General features: G+C 37.4%; 1 protein-coding gene across 1 annotated transcript; it reads left to right on the forward strand.

The window, feature by feature from the left end:
- Positions 1–9,655: 9,655 nt before the first annotated feature.
- On the forward strand, positions 9,656–18,352 carry LOC141586644 (putative E3 ubiquitin-protein ligase RHG1A). Its single transcript, XM_074407941.1, has 6 exons — positions 9,656–9,990; positions 11,052–12,760; positions 16,038–16,091; positions 17,607–17,705; positions 17,798–17,941; positions 18,031–18,352. The coding sequence occupies exons 2-6, from the start codon at positions 11,087–11,089 to the stop codon at positions 18,160–18,162; spliced, it is 2,103 nt and encodes a 700-aa protein (XP_074264042.1). The 5' UTR covers positions 9,656–9,990; positions 11,052–11,086; the 3' UTR covers positions 18,163–18,352.
- Positions 18,353–20,129: the final 1,777 nt, after the last annotated feature.

A 20,129-nucleotide genomic window follows, 5' to 3' on the forward strand; every position in this document is an offset into this window, starting at 1 on the left:
TTTAAAAGAAAAATAGATGGATCTTCAATTATCAAATAAGCCTGTGCCCCAAGTAGTAATCACCCAACAGCAAAAAAAATGCACGCCCAGATAAGAACACAATATAGTTCACAGTGAGGACATCTAAAGTGTACACAGATGAATAGTCAGGTGTTCACTATACACTAACAAAGCACAACAAAGACTAACAAGACCAATTAAAGTTAAACCTTAACTAAGTAGTAAAACCCGCAATCAACTGCCAATCAAACACGACCAACACTGAAAACGCAGCTAAAGAAACAAGCCAATAAACAACATTAAGAGGAACAAGCAGCTGACCTAACAACACCTATAAAGTAAGAAACTTTGCTACGGTGAAAGTAAGAATATCACAAACTGAAAAAAAAGATCTACCTGGACTGGAGTATATGGGCTCACGAAAAACCCGAAGATTAGCAACAATTTCATCCTTAGGCTGCGAATCTAACTATATAAACTAAACAAAGTCCCAACAAATAGATACCAGCGAAACCCGACCTTAAATAATTAGCATCTTCCATGTTCCTGCCTAAAGCGACAGACAACTATATATAAGGTAAAAGAAACACCAACTAAACACAAATTCCAGTAAACCCCAATCCAGCTTTAAGAAGAAAGACCTCAAACAAATACCAACTAAAGAATAACAGCCACCCACACAAAATAAAAACAAATCCAAACATTCAACAATACAGTGAAATGTTCTGAAATTAGAGGTACAATTTTAAAGGTAAAAACTGCAAAATCAACCTGGGGTGTTGTAAGTCATTGTTGTGCATTACCCTGGCTCGTCGCCAAACTCCTTATAGTTTTATAGCCGCAATAACGGATAATTGGCGGAGAAGAAAAGGAAGGAAAGTCCCTAAAATGAGAGTCAAACAATGAGAGGGGAATATAAGAGGTAGAGAATACAAGGGGGAAAAGTATGAAACGGAATATGAGGATCTAAAGGGAAAAATAGAAGGTGGGGAGTGTGTTTCCAAGTAGCAATTCCTAAGCTACCGTACTTGGGTTTCATTTTTTTTTTCAGAAGGTATAGATAGAGCTACTCTTGAAGCACAGAAAAGCACGGATTCTTTAGAAATTACACAAAATGTCTACAACCAATCAAACTACACTACTTCCACAAACTAATAAGTAATTTACAGCATAATGCAAAAGACATAACAACATTATGAACCGGTTTATCAATGACTATACAAGTGGCAAGTGACATATTGACCCAAGTTCTATCATCCCATTTCATTTAGGAGCTCAATTGATATCAAACTGGATATGAATGGACTATAGGGGTTGCTACATGCTAGGCCCCTTATTTCGTTTCCCTAATACCAAAATGTAAGAGAGAAGACCATTGTCATTTGTGAGTCCCTTAGTTCGCTTCTTACCACCAAATTCAAAGAGAAACCATTTAAATAGGTTAAGGCATCAGGGAGAAAACAGGCAGAATTTGAACCACCACAGTCTCATCTTACCGAACACTCGTAAACTAAACCTTCATCACATAGCAGAATACCTTCCGATAAACCCAAACCAGGCCAGTATCTTAAGTGTGACATTTCGCCGAGCAAGTAATGGGAGACCACAAAAGTTCATTTATCAGAAAACACAACAAATTATAAGATTGACCCACTAGAGAATAGGTTATCTATATTTTAAAGGATAGTAAGTCAGTCTTTTCAATTAAAAAGTCACAATGAGGTAAATTAGAAGGGGTCATATTTAAATAATTACCCACCAAAATTTAGGTAGAAAATGAGAAATAATTACCGATGGCTCTTTTTAAGATGTAATGATCATTGAATTAACGAAAAGAAGAAAAAAAAATTATGACTACGCTTGAATTTGCAACATTCAGCACCATAGAGTTCAGTACCAAGAGGTGGTGGACATGCTTCAAGTCGGGTTGAACACAACCCATGAACATGAAAGGAAACTAAAAGGATATTAAAAAATATGGAATGTCTTGAGAGCTTAAGAAATATCAATAATCATAAAGAATTCCAGCTTCACGGCCTTCATCAATGGCACTGCCCCTTACCCGGTGACACGTCTTCATTTACATAGTCACCGGAAGACAAGCAGAAAGACGGAATAAGCAAGATCTTAAGAAATATCAATAATCACAAAGAATTCCAACCCCAGGGTCTTCATCAATTGCACTCCCCCTTACCCGTTGACATGAGTTCACTTACAAATTCATCAGAAGAAAAGCAGAAAGACGGAATAAGCAAAGAGGAGTTGTCTAAATAAGCAAAGAGGAGCTGTCGGATATCCGGAAAAAAAAGTAAAAAAATTAATTAATAAATAAAATGAGAAAGGGGAAGATATTGATAATATAGATATAAAAGGTGAATGCGTAAAAGGAAATAGGGTAGTGGATGTGAAAAAGAGTAGATTAAAATTAGTATCAACACGAAAAAAGAAAAGTACACATAAACCAATTAAAACAGTCACCCGGCAACTTAAAGACACTAACAATAAGGAAAAGACCATGTTAAAGGTATTGTAGGCAAGAAAACAGCCTAAGACAAGAATCAGGAAAAACATCTATGCCTGCGCTGAAATCTGTAGCGCTCAGCAGTATAAAATCCAAACCAAAAGGTGATTCGACATGTCAAAGATCGGCCAAAAGACACCCTGACAATCTGCAAGGCAAGCAAAGAAAGTGTCAAAAATAAGGGCCCTCACTAACGACACTCTGCACCATGTGACCGCATATACACAGTATATTGCCAGGGAAACAGAAACAAGACCGTTTTTAAAATTTTTAGACGGAATCAGTACCCAACAAAAAAACCAGTGGAGATCAAGCAAAAGAAATCAGAACTTGTGGTTTGGCTTTGTCGATTCAATCAGTAACCTCAAAGCATTGTTAAGATCAGATCATCGGTCCCCTCCACATGCGCCAGAACTGTAATGCCAGCAGTCCAACACCCCCTAAGTTCAATTACGATCAAAATAACAATCAACAATAAGAAGGGAAAACATATACAAACCAATTAAGCCAACTAACCAGCAGCTTGAAGGCACTACAATCAACTAAATGTTCGGCTTCAAAGTACAACAAGTAAGTTAAGCATATGTAAACAAATTAACACAATTAACGAAAAGAAGAAAAAAACTTTTATGATTGCACTTGAATCCGCAACATTCAGCACCATAGAGTTCGGTACTAAGAGGTCTTGGACTGCATGAGCGCCCATGAACCTGAAAGGAAACTACAAGGATATGAGGAAAATAAGAAATGTCTTGAGATCTTCAGAAATATCAAAAATCACAAAGAATTCCAGCCTAGGGTATTCACCAATGGCACTGCCCTTCCCCCGTGACACGTGTTCACTTACCAATTCACCGGAAGAAAAGCAGAGAGATGGAAAAAGCAAAGAGGAGCTCTCAGATAACCATTGGGTGGTAGCTAGGGCGGAAAATGCAGCACATAGATTCCGCCCCCATGGCTTCACCAAGGGCCCCTTTATACCCTGTGACCACGTTTACAAAAAAACCCACAAGAAACGAAGAAAAACGGGAATGGAAATAACAAGCCCAATCAACTCTCCCCAACTAAACCAGTGCAAATAATGCCAGTGAAACCAAGAACGATGCTCTATTAAAACCCTAAATAAGCAGACTAAAAACACATGAAAACCCAAACTAAGCAACCAAAATCAGCAGATAGGTTAAAAAGAAAGACAAAACCCGCGAAATGAACTCACAATACTAGTAATATCTGGCAAGTGGCAACACCAAAAACACAACCACCCTTGAACGCACCATTCAAAAAATGGCCCTTGTACATAAGCATCTCCTCAAAGCTAAATCGGCTAATGCAAACTACAACGCCATGCGCATACCAAATCCAGCCCCAAGATCACGTCACAATTATAGCCCCAAGATCTTCGCAATAATAATGAGATCAAAAATAAACACAACAATAATAATAATAATAATTGTAATGGTTGTAGTAATAATAAAGCAATAATAACAACAAATAACAATTGAAAACAAATATACAATAGTGGATTCAAATTGTAAGACACTCCCCAAAAACGTAATCGCCAATCAATAGCAGAAATAAGTAACCTCAGAAAACAATGAGTAAACTAACTATCAATGAGATGAAGGAAAAACGATATGGAAATAAGGAAAAGCCAGAAAACAACGAAGAGTAGAATAATCAACAACAAAAGAAGAAAACTGATAATGGCGTAACAAAAAAAAATAATGAAAGCTAATTGAAATAAACAAAAAAAATGGAATTCGGAGAAAGTACCTTTTAGAGGATAATCGTGGAGTACCTTAAACAACTAATTACTAAACAATCAATCACCGTGACATCCTAACAATAACGAAAAATCATAGAAGCTTTAAGTCTCAGGAAATCACAGAAATTCATCAATTGCAATCGAATTCAAAATCGAAACCCTTTGTAGAAAAAATACCAGAAAATTAAATTGCAGTTGAAATCGAACTCGAAACATTAATTTTTAAAAAGGGAGATTCACTCTTCCAGTAAAGGGAGGATGATAAGGAGAAATGAATACCAGTATTGTAGAAGTTCACAATTCGAAACTGCACCCCCTTCTTACCCGGCTAAGGTAATTGGAAGATGTTACCTTATCGGTTTCCCGAGGCAGTGAATCGGAGATACAATAAGGAAACATTTATGATAAATGACAGGTTTAGTGATTACAAACCATTAACTAATGAATAAAATACAACTCATGGTTATTATACTGATCTAACTAACTATACTCGTCTTGTGACTCGTCAAACTCGTCCCGTCTCCCGCGTACTATCCAAACTATCTGTAAGCTATTATAAGCTGGCTTCAAACTCATATATAGGACTAGTGGACTTTAGGCTTTACAAACAATAGGAAGGCAAGATCGTTGTCCCTTTCTAACGGGAATCTCTTCACATGGGGGTAACTCTTTATTATTGGAGTTTGTTGGTCTCTTTTCCCAACTGAGAAGTAAGGTGTGAACGAGACTAAAAGCGGGAAGAAGGCTGTTCCACTGGACCCACTGTGTACCTAACAATCTAACATGCTCTCCATATGACCAAAGGATCATATGGATCGACACAGGCCACCCCAAAAGAGACAGGTGACAAATACACAGACACAAGAAACGTTAGTTTCAATAAACAAATAAAGTGCAACACGACTCAAGTGTGTGAATATGCAATATGACTACTAATATGAATAAACCACTATCAACAACCACCACCACGGTATCGGGACATGCTTAGACATACCGACAACCACACTGGTACAGGGACACGCCTAGACATATCGATAATCATAAACATGTACCGGGACACGCCCAGACATACCGGGTCTGGAAGCCAACCGGTTCCCCTGCCAGACGTCGTGTCTCAACCACACGAGTCCCTCCAAATTCGAGTCATTAATATGCACATCCCTCTTAGAGTGAGAAGCTCCAAGAGGCGACCCAAGCGGAAGACGGTCTCCCAACTGCCTTCCGTCTCCTCAACAACCAAGTAGCACCACCAATGATTTCCAACACAACACAACAATGACCATACATGGAAAATATAACACAACACCAATTATATGACTCATCATGAACTCAACCCCAACATACCATGGATAAAACTTCCTCAAATACCAACATGTTATCCAAATAGACTCATACATAAAATGATGATACAAGACACATAAATATGCACCCAAAATATTGAAACCGAGTAGGATAAACCTACCTTTTAGCATTCTCCATAAGCAAATCCAAGACAACAAGAATCCATCTCATAAAACCGTCTCATCCTACAATAATCACATAATAACTATCATAATACATCCTAATCTATTATACAATACAAAACCCCTTTATTATTACCCATTAATTATCCATTTAATATATACTAATTACTAATTAATTACCCATAGCAAAACCTCCAATTTCTAGGGTTTATACTAAATAGAAAAGGGTAGATCTATACTTACAAATTAAGAGGAAGGAAGGAGGAAGGTGAGCTATCCACTCAACCAAGCTTGAATCCCCTAATATGGTATTTGTGAGGGTTTTAGAGAGAAGGGAGAGAGTTTAGAGTGATAAGGAAGAAGATAGAAATGAAATAGAAGAAAGAGGGTTTGCGGGTTTAAAACCCGTCTGACCAGCGTGCACTCGACCGAGTACCGAGTCCACTCGGTCGAGTGACACTCCACTCGGTCGAGTACAACGCAGTTCTCAGCAATGACCAGTTTTCGTAAGACAGTCATATCTCACTCGTTTCTTGGTCATTTTGGGCGTGTGACCTACCGTTGGAAGCGTAAGAGAACGAGGTATCACCTCCAATTGGAATCACATCAATAGCATGTCTAGATCTCAAGTTATGACAGTTTTAAGACGACCCTTCTATAAGCGGACATTATAACAACTCCACTAAGTCTAGTATTGGTTATACTCGGTCCACTCGGTTTACTCGGTCGAGTGAAGGCCTTAGAAACTACGAGGTATTACAGAAACCCTAATCTAGAAGGTCCATTGTGGTGAAGATAAGATCAGCAGTGAGACGATGAGTGAGCTTATGAGTCAAACGATGAGTGAGCTGATGAGCAAAACGATGAGAGAGACGATGAGAGAGAAAGTGAGCAGAAGAACGGAAGTTGTTGTGAGACAATGAGTGAAAGAATGAGCGAGAGGTGTAGAAGAAAGAAAAGTGATAATGAAGGGATAAGATGTTGAAGTAGAGATCAAGGACTGTTATTTGATAAATATTATTCCTAGCTATAGTATTAGAAGTGCAAACTTTTATAAGTGTAGGAATATGTGGGATAAACAACAAAACACAAATGTTGGTTTTGCCTTCTATCAAGGTATCGCTTCCGACAAAGTTTTTTATTTATTTATTTTTGATAGTAGGAGAAAAATAACTTACAATGTCACATACATTACAGAGTAAGCTATTCGACTTAGTAGCATACGGATTACATGCAACTTATGTAAAATTAAAAGTACAACAAAAAGATAAACTATAACATCGAAGGTTGCATAAGTATCGAACGGAACGGACTTGGTAAGCTTCCGCATCCAAGTCAACAACAAGGCAAACAATTTCTACCGGCCATTGAAACAGTTGAGGCGCAAAGAAGCAAGACCAAGATGCACTTACGCTACAAGAGCGTAGAAAGACAAAGAAGAGAACAGGCCACAAAGTCCTGCCTCTGATGGAGAAAACTCTCCTACATCGAGGTAAACAGGTCCTGCAAACAACAACCCAACAACCATAGAAACTCCGCCAATAGATGAGATGGAATAAAGAAAATCCATTAGCCCGACGAACAACCACCTTCATTTTGGAGGAGACCTTAGACAAACTAAAGAACAAGTTTCCCAAGTTCGTCGAAGTCATTATTGCCATATATAACGAAATTATTTGGAGGAAACGGGAATAAAGGTGCTGATTAAGATAAATTGACATTTAATTTTAAAGAACCACTGCAACCGACACACCAAAATCCACAGACCACCCCATATCGACACAACCAGACACCCATTTTCGAACAGATTAATCACAGAGTACCAATTTAAAATCAAAGAGAGACAGAACCGTCTTCCCAACCAACTATAACAAGGGAAAACAAAAGCTGCATAACATGCACCAAAAGACAAAACGAATAGAAAAGAGGATCAACAGTCAAAGCCAAACCCAACCCAACCAGACCAACAAACCCAAAAAGTCAAACAAGAGCGAGATGGAAAGGACAACAGACAAAGAAAAAACCAGTCACACAAGGAGACATGCAAGTCCGGAAAAAGACACCCGATTCACCATGCGAACACTTCACAGGACCACCGTCATACACACAACCAGACCAAACAAAAGGACGACACAGGAAACACTAGTGATAAAGATTGGGACAGAATGGTGGGGGGAATGGAGGGATCACCAAAAAAGACCCAAAACGCGACCACCTAGTGACATCACCCGGATGAGCGATACTCATCGACACATACAGACAAACGATTCAGACGCATGCAAAGCTAGGGGTGGGGGAAAAGGGGGGGATCACCTCTGGGATGGACACAAGACCGACGGTGACAGGACAAGGGAATGGAAGGACGGGAACTTCAACGATTCAGACGCATGCAAAGCCAACCATAAAAAGACCAACAACACGACCCAACCATCTCGAAGAAAGACGACTCAGACGGAAAGAAATGGGACGGAAATGACGATGACCACACAAGGACAACAGGAGGAGCACAACGACATGCAGCAAAGAATTTGATTATAAAAGGGAAGATAAGATAAAGACACGGTCTGATCCAGAAAGGGGAAAATTGGTATAGAATGAATTAATCAAAAAGGAAAATGGTGATTCGCCGGAGATGCTCGCCATCAAAGCTTGATAGCCACATCTCCGACGAAAGGTGGTCAGATATGGGGTAGAGGATGGAATGGTGGCAGCGGCGGTGGAACAATAGAAAAGAAAGATTAGGTTTTTTTGGAGGTTTTTTTGAGAGAACTCTAGAGAGGGAGGGAGAATTCTGTAATATTGTTATGTATGATTTACCGACAAAGTTTTTAAGACACAAGTAGAATCTTAAAATCTGCAAATTAAAATCCTATCTAAGATTGGAATCAATCAGCACTTTTTAAACAACAAACGATCCGTCAATAAAGAACAAGAGTTTAACAACAATGACAATAGTGCATACTATTAGGTAAAATGATCATAAGGGATTAGGGGCAGTACTCGTATAAACTAATGTAAATTTATAGTGATTGTGTGCGTATGCATGAATCGGCAACTTTGCACTTATTGGTGCGTAAAAATGAGCTAAAGCCATGCATGAATATTTAATTTGATAAGAAAGAGTGTTTAAAGTCAAAAGAATCCAAAGAACCAAATGTGGATAATAATGTGACCTTGTAATTTATAGTTCACACAATATGACTAATACCATGAGTAACATCATTATTCTTATTTTATCAACAAAATTCTAACAATAATTAGTTGTTGTTTTCTTTTTTATACTGGAAAAGGGGAATAGAAGAGGAGCATTTGGTACAGCAGTTCAGCATTATGCCTCATACAGTGCAAGTAAAGCTACTTGTAGCTTTCTTGTTAAACTACCTAAATTTGTAAGCATAAATTCCCATTTAAGAAAATATTATTTGTGTTAATTTTAAAATAGATTAAGTATCATACCAATAAAATATTACTTTTTTTCTATGCATTCTTATATATTCAAGTTATATGTATTTGACCCGTCTTAAATTTGAGACGGATTAAGAAATGCTTGCTCATTTGTAAGTAAACTTTTATTTTTGGGTTTTATTTAGGAATTTTTTTTATAGACCATAAAATAATTATTATATAACCATATGTAAAATCATGTAACGATAAAGGTCGATATTATACCCAAACTCACGACAATTATTTTGGCCAACTTCCAAATTAATTGTGTGAATACACCAACCACCAAGATTAACATAAAGGATCTTTCACAAACTTTTCTTTAGGGAAAGAGTAAAGACATGTCCAAATTAATCACCCTGTATCTTTTTTCCCATTATCAAATCATAATTTAATGTCTTAAATATATTTATAGTGATAATAATAATAATATTAATTAATATAATATTAATATATGTGGTTGTTTTTGTAAAAAAATGCAGGTTACTGACTGACCCCTCTCCTCTCTTCCCTTGTTTAATCCACACCTCTCTGTCTGTCTGTCTCTCTTCTCTTCTCATCTTCCAAAGCCTTCAACTTCTCTCTTCCTCCCATTTTCTCACTGTGTTTTTTTTGGTCTTCTTTCTTTTTTTCTTTCTTTCTTTTTATCTTCTTTTACCCATTTTAAAGACATATTTTTTTTTTATTTTTTTTCTGATTTTTTGTTGATTATTTTCCCTTTATGTTCTTCCCATTTTCTTCAGTTTAATTTCATCATTTTTTTTAGTTTTTAGGCAGATCCAACTGGGTCTTCTCTGGTAAGCATCAACTATTTTCCTTGTTTTTTTAATAATTTTTTTCTGGGTTTTTTTTATGATCAATTTCTGGGTATGCTGTCTACTTTTTGTTGTTTGAATATTTATGTTTTTAGAATATATTTCTGGGTTTTCTGCATAATCTTGGAATCTGTAGCTTTTATTCTGCTTGATTATATTTATTGTTGCAGGGTTTTGTAAATTTATTGTTGGTTCATTTTGTTGTGTTGATGATGTGTGATTATTCAGCTTATAGCTCAGTTCTAGGTGCTGTTGTTGGTTACTTGGTTTCTATGGAAAGTTTCAATTTTTTTTTTTCTGATTTCATGTGTGTTTAAGTATGCTGGTACATTGGAATTTGTGTTTATGGCAGATGAAAGTTACAAGTAAATAACAATGGATGATAATCAATTATACAATGTTACTGATAAACAAAGTCTTTAGAATATCTGATGATTATATTTGCAATGCTGGTGTAAGTCTCGCGAAATTTGTGGGTTTTTAGGTGTAGGATTAGGGTTTTGTGCTGTAGAATTGGGGTTTTGTGGCGTTATCGGGTTCTCAGGCTTTCCTTGTTTTGTATGTTTCACCTCCCTTGATGTACATTATGCTTCATCATATAAATGGTTGTTTTTGTAGTCATGCTTTGGAGGTTTAACATTGATAAATAAACCACTGTGAGTAATAGAATGTGGTGGGAGCACTGTTGGCTAGTGTTGATTCATTATTGCATCTATTTTGTCGCCTTTGATCGCTATTACATCAATCTATCTTCATTGTGAATAAAGTCTTTAGCTTCTATCTAGATCATCTGTATTCTGTAGATTGTAGTTGTCTTCTTGTTTTGTATGTGAACAGTGCTTTGTTTTAGCTTTTGCATGTACTCTGAAGAACTTTGGTAACTTGTTAGTATGTTGGAATTGCACACTGTTCAATGCTGTGTCTTAATTTGAGTTTATGACTGTCCTACAAAGCTGTTAAACCGTCTTTCTCTTCTTGTTTGTGGGTTCGGTCGAGAAGTTTTAGAAATCACATAAATCATAATTTGATTTTCCTGCGTGTAGAAACATTTTTCCAAGGAAACCATACAGACACAGTGATGCAAGGGCAGAGGAGTGCCATTGGTTCCCTGCCGGATTCAATAAATTTTGATTACGGGTCTCCATCTACCAATGTGGGTGCAGACCAGCAAATTTGTTGGAATAATCTTCCAAATCCTGCTGAAAGCAGGTTGCCTGATTATATGATTTCAGCTAGCAATTCAGATAACACATATGTGAGCAGTGTTAATCCAGAAGGTCGGAACTTTAGCCGATGGAATATTGGTGATCCGAATTCTGTAGGCCCACAAAACATCGCCGGTCAATCAACTCAAAGTGGCTGGTCACCTCCAATTAATACCTCAATTGGTGTCGGGTTGAGGTTGGATTTGCAGCAAAATGAGCCTGGAAATCTTATTTCACAACCTGATATTAATTTGAACCTTAGTACCAATCAAATTGTCCGAGGGTCCAGCTCAAATTCCGCTTCTCAAAATTTTGATTTAAACGAGGCACGCTACCATACGGTCGATGATGAGATGGACTGTCCTAATTCGTCAACATCTTTTGGATTTGAGAATAAGTTTCACACTTCGGCCAGTACATCATCTGGTAGTGGTGGGTTTCTTGTTGAAGATGATGATGGCAGACCTGGTTGTTCTTTGGATGGTCGCCGGTTGTCCTGTAAAAGGAAAACTCTTGAAGGAAATGCTGGTCAATCATCTAGTGGTGGAAATTGCTTTCCTGGGGCAGAAGATAGCCTGTGGCGAGGGATTTCTCCACATTTCGATACGCCTGGAAGTTCTTCTAATGTTAGTCTCCCTGAACAGGTCAATCCAAGACTTGGATTGGGAATGAGTGGACGAGTCTCCAATGACAATCTGCATCCTCTAAATGTGCTTGGTGGGTTAGAAAGCTCTCAAAGGATTTACAGGTCGAGAGTAAATCTATCCATTCAGCAAGATTCTATGTCGAATAATTCGTTTTTACCAGTGCCTACCAGTGTTACCCGGCACCCTGATATTCAATCAGTCCATCAGCCGTTGAGATTTGTCCCCATTAGCCCTTCTCATGACTTGATGTCACAGATTCCACAAGAGACCTCGGTTCCACAAAACCAATCTGCCCTAATGCGTGCATCTACTATGCGGCGAAGTGGGCAATCCCATAGGTGGAATACATTAAGGCCTGGAAGTTCATCGGGGTCTGGAGAGAGAGACGATGTGGTGCCTGATGACTTTAGCTCCAGAAATCTACCAAGAAACATCGGAGAGCATCCTATGTTTTTACCTCCAATTGAAGCAAGGAATTCGGCTTCACAAACAAACTGGAACCTTAATAGTGGTAGCGTCGGAATATCGAGAAATGCCGGGTCAAGTTCCCGCCCAGGCTCCAGTGTTGGGCCCCCCTCTTCAGTGGGACCCAGTTGGGCTTCTCATCGCCATCCTCCATCGCAGTACTCTCGGAGATTGTCGGAATATGTTCGTAGGTCACTGATATCTACTGCTGGTTCTGATATTGCAGGCCAAAGCAGTAGTAGTGGCCAACAACGTTCCATTCCTGCTTCTTCACAAGATGGTGTACTTCCCTCCAGTGGTGTAAATCAGGGGCATAATCGCGTACACTCTAGATCGGCATTATGGTTGGAGAGGCAAGGTGATGGTACTGGTGGAATTCCTTATTTGCGAGCTTTAGCGGCTGCTGGTGAAGGAAGAAGCAGGCTTGTCTCGGAGGTTTGTCCTGCTTTTCTCTTTCATGTTATACTTTTTTTTTGATATATATTTTTTTGTTACTATTATTTAATGCAAAGTTCGCTGAATTTAACGCGGCCCAGCGAGGATAGAGGGAGTCGGTTTAGCTGAGTTTGTTTGAGGTGGAGATTCTTGTTGTCTAAATCAGTTATCCTGTAGCATTACATAGTGATTGTAAATGAATTTTGTCAAGCAATTTTGTGTTCAAATGAGATGCTTTGAAATTATGCAGTTTCCAAGTTTCAAATATTGGTGCTTAGGTATTTTTTTCAGCAACTTAGCGAGGTTTGAATTTTGCGAGGTGTAAATTCATAAGAGGCAAGTTTTTTGTGGTACCAGTTATTGAAGAGAGTTATTTTCTGTTTTTTTTTGTTCTGAATATTTACATCTCTTGGATACACCAAACTTTCGACACACATTATATGAAAGCCTTTGTTTTAAGCTGTGACTATTTCATCGTAAAACCTATATCTTGCTGCGTTGCTGGCCTCTCTTAAATTTGATGATATAGTGTATAGTTTCCAATGTGAAAGTCTAGAACACCTTTCTCCATTACCGTCTTCCTTTATTGCTCTCCTTTCTTCGTTACAAAACCTCAAATGCTTAGTTCATGGAGAGAGGGGGTAACGCTCCACGGTGATAGACCTTCTAAGCTATTTCCCCCTTACTTTATAAGTTAGAGGTGATCAAATGGAGGCTTGTGCCAGACAATGACTGGCCTAAACTAGATTTTTAGCCCACGGACATGTAAGATAGCAACTTTAGGATAGGTTAGCCGTCGGGCCTGTTTATGTTTTAAAAATACATAGTACTTACCTGGTCCTTTAATGGGTCGGCATAGTCACTTCTAATGAACTAGGTGGCCCATAAACAACTTCACTGTAAGTCTTCCAACTATGGTGTCATTTTTCTCTTATGACTTTTCATTTGCATTCTGTCAATTTAGTAGAGGTTAGGTTTTCTTAAGGAAACCACATTCAATGAGAAGGAGTAACGTTGTTTTTAATCCGTCCCTCTGTTTTCATGTGATGATAGATGATCAATGTTTGGGTTGGTCATTCACCTTATCTCTCACTATCTTGTATCATGGAATGCTGTAAGGGTTGACACCCTTCCAAAATTGAACTTTCTATGTCAATTTTACCTTGCCTAAAATCTTACGACACTCTTTATCTCTAGTCTTTACCCAAGTATTTCACAAATTATTGATCTTTTTCATCTCTCTATTTTTTTATTGTTCTTTACACATCTCCTCTAAGCCTTTGAAAATAGAAGTTTGGCAACCTCTCATCGCTGTTATTCTGTTCCTCTTCTAGAAAAATTTGAACTTCGTTATAGTGTATATCGAATTTGAGTAACAGGAAATCGTGTTATAGTCACCCCTTGTACTTGATCCTAATAGTAGCCATGCACATTGATGAAGGTCTTGAATCTACACTCGATAATTGTTGTCGAGATGAAGATGACATGTTTGAAGCAATGCTTTGTGCATTGTATTAGTTACTTGGACTGAGCATTTGGCATGTTTCTGGCATCCTTGCGGTGACTTCTTGGAGAGCTTACATTATTCTTTGCTTGCTAGTGTAATTAAAAGGAGCAGAACTGCTCTCATCATGAGACTGCAAGAACTTGCATTTCCCAGGCTTCGGTTTTGCCTGGTTTTAATGTCTTGACGTCAACATCATGTCAATGTTATAGGACTCACATTATGTCCTGTTTTTATAAATAGTACTTCCTGTATTTCACTTAACGAACCTCAATGTTAACAGTGATGCTTACAGAGAATAGTCTATAGGGCTAATTGATTGAAATGGGGGTAGTATTCTTTCCTGATATGGAAAGAAAACTAGGTTGATCCTTTAGATTAGGACCGACATACTTTTGGATGAGGGAGGAGAGTAAAAGCCATTGACTGTTAGTTAACCCACCTCAATGTATGATCCAAATGCCCCAAATTGGCCATAAAGTCAGCGACTTTATTGGCCTCGTGATAACAACAAGTATAATATACTTCCTTGAACGAAGAGAGCTCAATTCATATATCATCAGTTATAGAAGAAATTTCCCTAGGAACGTTCCAAGTCGCACAGACAGAGTTAATAACACTGACTATTTCCTTCAATGGCTAAAAATTTAGACCCCAATGTTTTAGCTGCAATTATCTTTCTTCTCTAAGGGAAAGAGTCTTGTCTAACATAAAATATTGAACACTGACTTGGCCGCGAGGTTTAGCTCCTAATAATAGTATTTTACCGTCATGGTCTCTAGTACTATAACCTAAAGCTAAAATGGGTGTAGTATAGTTATTGTCCCTTCTGAGGATTTTGACAATTAGAATTCTTGGTGCTAGTGGAATTTCACGTTACCATTATGTTCCTTTACATTCTATAGTGCTTTGTAGAAAGAATGCAAATGTTTCTACCCTGACGACAGCCAATGGTTTAACATACAGGCATACAGCTGATGCTTTACCTATATTTCTGTGACATATTCTATAATACCCATTATATTTTGAAGTAAAGATTGGTTGAAGGGCGTATATTTTGGTGTATGTGTTTGTAAAAGAGAGATGTTACAGACTACAACAACATTACCCCAGTGCCTAAATGGCTCCCGCAAATTGCGGGGTAAGGGGGGTCGGATGTACGCAGCCTTACCCTTGTGTTAGAAACACAAAGAGGTTGTTTCCGAATGACCCAAGATGAAAATTGCGTTGAGAACTGCATCGAAGGACTGCTACTTCACAAGAGAAAGAAGCACAAACCACTTTAGTGAACCATTTTGCTTTACTCCATCATAATCCAGAACCAAAGAGTGATGAGTCTTAGGCTCCATTGGAAATCTGGAAAAAGATGTTACAGACTACAACTATGGAAAATCTAACTAAAATTTCATATTTCAAGGCATGAAAAACTATACTAATACACTTGATAAATATTTTTAATTTAAGAGCGTGTCACAAGTGACATATTATTTTACACGTAGAAGTTCCATTACCGCTGCAGCACGAACTTTAGCGCAATGAATGTTGCGTTTTGTTTTACCATGGTTATGGTGTGTTAATATTGCTAACTATAAAGCAAAAGGATCAGACGTATGAGATGCAGAAGTGCAGAACTGAATGTAGAAGTTCGTGTTAAATTTATTTTACTTCTTGGTTTATAATGACAGGCAGCTAGTTCTTACTATCCTGTGTGTATACAGTATACACTATTATACATATTGGAAATTGATGGTGATACATACATGTCTTAAACAGATCAGAAATGCACTGGATATCATTCGTAGAGGTGGTGAAGGGTTGCGAATTGAGGTTTGTTTTCCATGCCTTGATGCAATGTATTAAACCTCTATGTACTTGATTTGTTACTTGGAATTTGGTTTCATAACTTTCATTTCATCATAACGTGAGCAAGACTAAGCACACTTATACAAACTACACGTGCACCCAATTCATATTCTGGTGGAATAGAGTAACTGGTCGGAGAGCCATTAATAGAGGTCCTACTATAATACGAGGAAATCGGCAGTCATATCACCTTTAATGCCACACTGACATCCTGACAGTTTTGGCACCAAAGGTTCAGCACATGAAATGTGTCAATCACAACTTTATGTGGACTTGAAATCTGATAGGTACCACTATTCGATAGCTAAGTGGCTTGCTGTGAAAGTTGAATTGTTAAACATTCATGTATCTACACATGAATTTCAACTAGGAGACTTGTGTGATTTCAGAACTCATGACATGTATCGATGATATTCTGAAATGTAACTATGTTGCTATGATTTTAGAACTCATTAGTTTTAAAACCAATATGTAAAAAAGTTAACTACGTTATCAGTAGTTCGTGCAGCCATCAGTAGTTGGTGCAGCCTTAGTTCTTAGTTTTGGTTTCTGCATTAAAATATTAATTTATTTCTCTTGAGTTACTTGCAAGCGTTAGTTCTTATTTTTTATGTTTTACTACCTTAACCTATTTTAATCGAACATTTCTCTTACTTCAGGTATACTATACTGAGTATACTAAAAATAATAAAGATACTTGAATATTTCACCTAATTTTTTTTTAATAGTTTAGAATTAATATTTTCAAGTTGAGAGTTTTGATATTTTAATGCATATATGTAAGTTTTATATTTGTTTTTTTTTTTTTTTTAAATTTTCTCTTTTTTTTATATGCAGAAATTAATTTATTTTATTGATAAAATATACTCTGTATCAAATGTGGTCTCCATTCATAGAGAATAAAATGTTACGAACATTAATTTACTTTTTACTTCTTTTGAGTTTGTAAAATTAATTATGTAACCCTTTTTAAAAAAAATTATAAAAAAAAAATTTGGACCAATTAATTGATGCCATGTGGCAGGGATTGGCAGGAAGTCGGGAACCCGTATCATGTAAACATGTGCTTGATTTTATTTAATTCTACTTGTCATTTTTTTTTTTTACTTTTTAAGTTTTAATCTATCTTTTATGTTTTTTTATTCATTTTTTAACCAATATATATATATATATATATATATATATATATATATATAAATATACATATATATAGTCTAAGAGACCTACTCAAACGCTAATTGTGTTTCATTTCCAGTATTCACGAAGAAACGTCTGTTTTACCTTAGTTTACCTTGACACATGTTTTACCTTAGTTTCGCGGATTCTTAATACTTGCGTTTTTGGATTTCTTGCTGAATTTTGTTACTCGTATAGCATACATCTAATCTATCTGTGGTTTGTATTTGATCAAGTATTTTTACTCCAATCAATTGGGTTGTTTTCACCGACGACGTTCACATCGAATAATGTGGGTTGCAGGATGTTATGCTACTTGATCAATCGGTGTTTTTCGGGATGGCTGATATACATGATCAGCATAGGGATATGAGGCTTGACGTGGATAACATGTCTTACGAGGTATATATACTCTGATTATACTTGAATTGCTGTCTAGTGTCTACTTCTTGCACTCTTATTGTTTTGGCAAAGTATGACATATTCAATCACAGGAACTCTTAGCTTTGGAAGAGCGCATTGGGTACGTGTGCACTGGGCTGAGCGAAGGGACGATTTTAAAATGTATGAAACAGCACAAGCATGTTCATACGATGACCGATGATCTGACAGAGGTGGAACCTTGCTGTGTTTGTCAGGTAATTCTGGAGTATTGTGTATTTTTTGGTGGTTTAGCGGAAACAACGGTGCTTCTGTCTTCTCATGGGTTGAGTAATGATTTTGACAGGAAGAATACAGGGACGGTGAAGACATTGGAACCCTGGACTGCGGACATGATTTCCACAGAGAATGTATAAAACAATGGCTGGCACAGAAGAATCTGTGCCCCATTTGTAAAACAACAGGCCTAGCTACATAAGTGATTACTATATCTATTCTGCGACTTATTGCGCTTCTCCAAAGAGAGCGGAACACAGGTTATGTTTCCTCAACAGTACCAGAATATTGGTGGATTGATCTTTGTTACCTATTATTATACTTTAAATCTTTGATGCCGCTAATGATCTTGCTTGCCAATTTCACATTATAATGACTAATGTTTATGCCCACCCCATTTTTGCCATGTTTTTTACTTTTTTGCATTTTTTTTTTTTTTTTGTTTTTTGTTTTTTACTTTTGGTTATGTTTGATATTTTGATGACCTCCTGATGAAACCTATGTCCGCGTTTTTGATGTATTTTTGATGTATTATAACGTGCAGAGACATGTACGATCAATGAGAAGGGATTTAAAGTGATACCTATGGTAATTAATGCATCATACTTAAAAATGTTGAAATGTTGTTATGGAGCTGTTTTTGTAGCACATCACATGGCATCCTTGGGTCAGTCAGTGGGTGGTGCATGATATGACATGGTTTAGGCGTTGATTCTTCGTGAAATAAGGGGTTCGGGTTAATTGAATTTCCCAGATAATTAGGTCATGTGGCAATCTGAATGAAGGTTAGACTCAAGCCAAGGGTGCATGATATTTCCTCAGTTCTTGCATCTGTTCTTCCCGCCTCCAGTTCCCTAGTGAAGCGAATTTTATCCAATTTTTGACATTTTTTCCCATAATATTCTATCCCCAATATGAAATAACAAATAAATCTGCGGTGTCCTATTCTATCTCCTCAAAGAGAGATACTCTCCTTCGACTAATAGCCACATTTAGCTCGTCAATGGCTTTCTTAATTCTACCCTAACCCCTTTGAAATCCTTCACCCTTTTCTTAGCATCGTAGATTGGTTCGCGAATGCCTAGTTTCTGAACTGTCAACTGTCAACTGTGGTTGAATACCATTTTCAACACAACTCAAAATGGGGTGGTCACATTATGTTATATCACTTGCGACTTGCTTGATGACCAGTTCTGTATCCTGACAACTACCTCCAGTTCGATCAATTTTGAGAAGTAGATGACATCGAGGATCAGGAATTTCCTGCTCCAGCAGTGTGCGAACGGCATAAGACTGGGCACCAGTTGGGGACTCTTTGTCGGCGCGTGGCTCACCGACGCGTGTAATTGGAAGCTTCGACATTTACGACTTTTTAAGTCGCGCAATCTTTCCTTATGGTCGGCTACTACCTTGTGTGCCACTACCCGTCCGTCAATGTGATGGCCGCAGATACCTTTATGTAGATCGGCCATAATATGTTCGGCTTTGGCTCTGGCTACACACTTCAGGAGTGTGATACTGACCGATTGTTAAATAAATATTGGTAGAAAAGTTTTAGAAGAGAAAATAGGATAAATCGAGTATTAGGATGAAAATTATCAAACATGACATTCATCTTTATCGGCTAAAAGACGAAGAAAAACTAAAAAAAAATCTGGCGTAAAAACTAGTGGAATGGGAATACATGTGCCCCAGTGATTTGGTCGTTCTTGGTATTGAAGTTAGCCAAGATGGTGTGTGCTCGAATCTTACCCAAATGGAAAATGTGATTTTATCCAAGTAAATAGATTGATTCGTGAAGAAATCAACTTGCCCATTGCCTTGGATAAATGATTTCCTTGGCAAAATATTTGAGAGATCAAACTAGTAGATTGAAATGGGAAAGACGATACACAGATGGAAATATCAGTATATCTACTGGCGTAGCCATAATCGACAAAGGTTTTGTGTCAATTTTAATTTAATTGCTATATTTATTAATATTTTGGGTCTTGCAAACATTTAATTTTAAACAAAATAAATTTAAAATTTGAATCAATTGTCCAAAAAGCTGCGGGTCTCATCCCATGACCCTATTTTTTTTCTTTTTATGTAACTATTTCCTTCGTTGTGGTATTTTTTTTTTTTTAACTTTGATTTTGTCACAAAGATCCAGTAGAAGGAAGCAGT

This window comes from Silene latifolia, chromosome 6 (genome assembly GCF_048544455.1).
Source record: "Silene latifolia isolate original U9 population chromosome 6, ASM4854445v1, whole genome shotgun sequence".
Lineage (NCBI taxonomy): Eukaryota > Viridiplantae > Streptophyta > Magnoliopsida > Caryophyllales > Caryophyllaceae > Silene > Silene latifolia.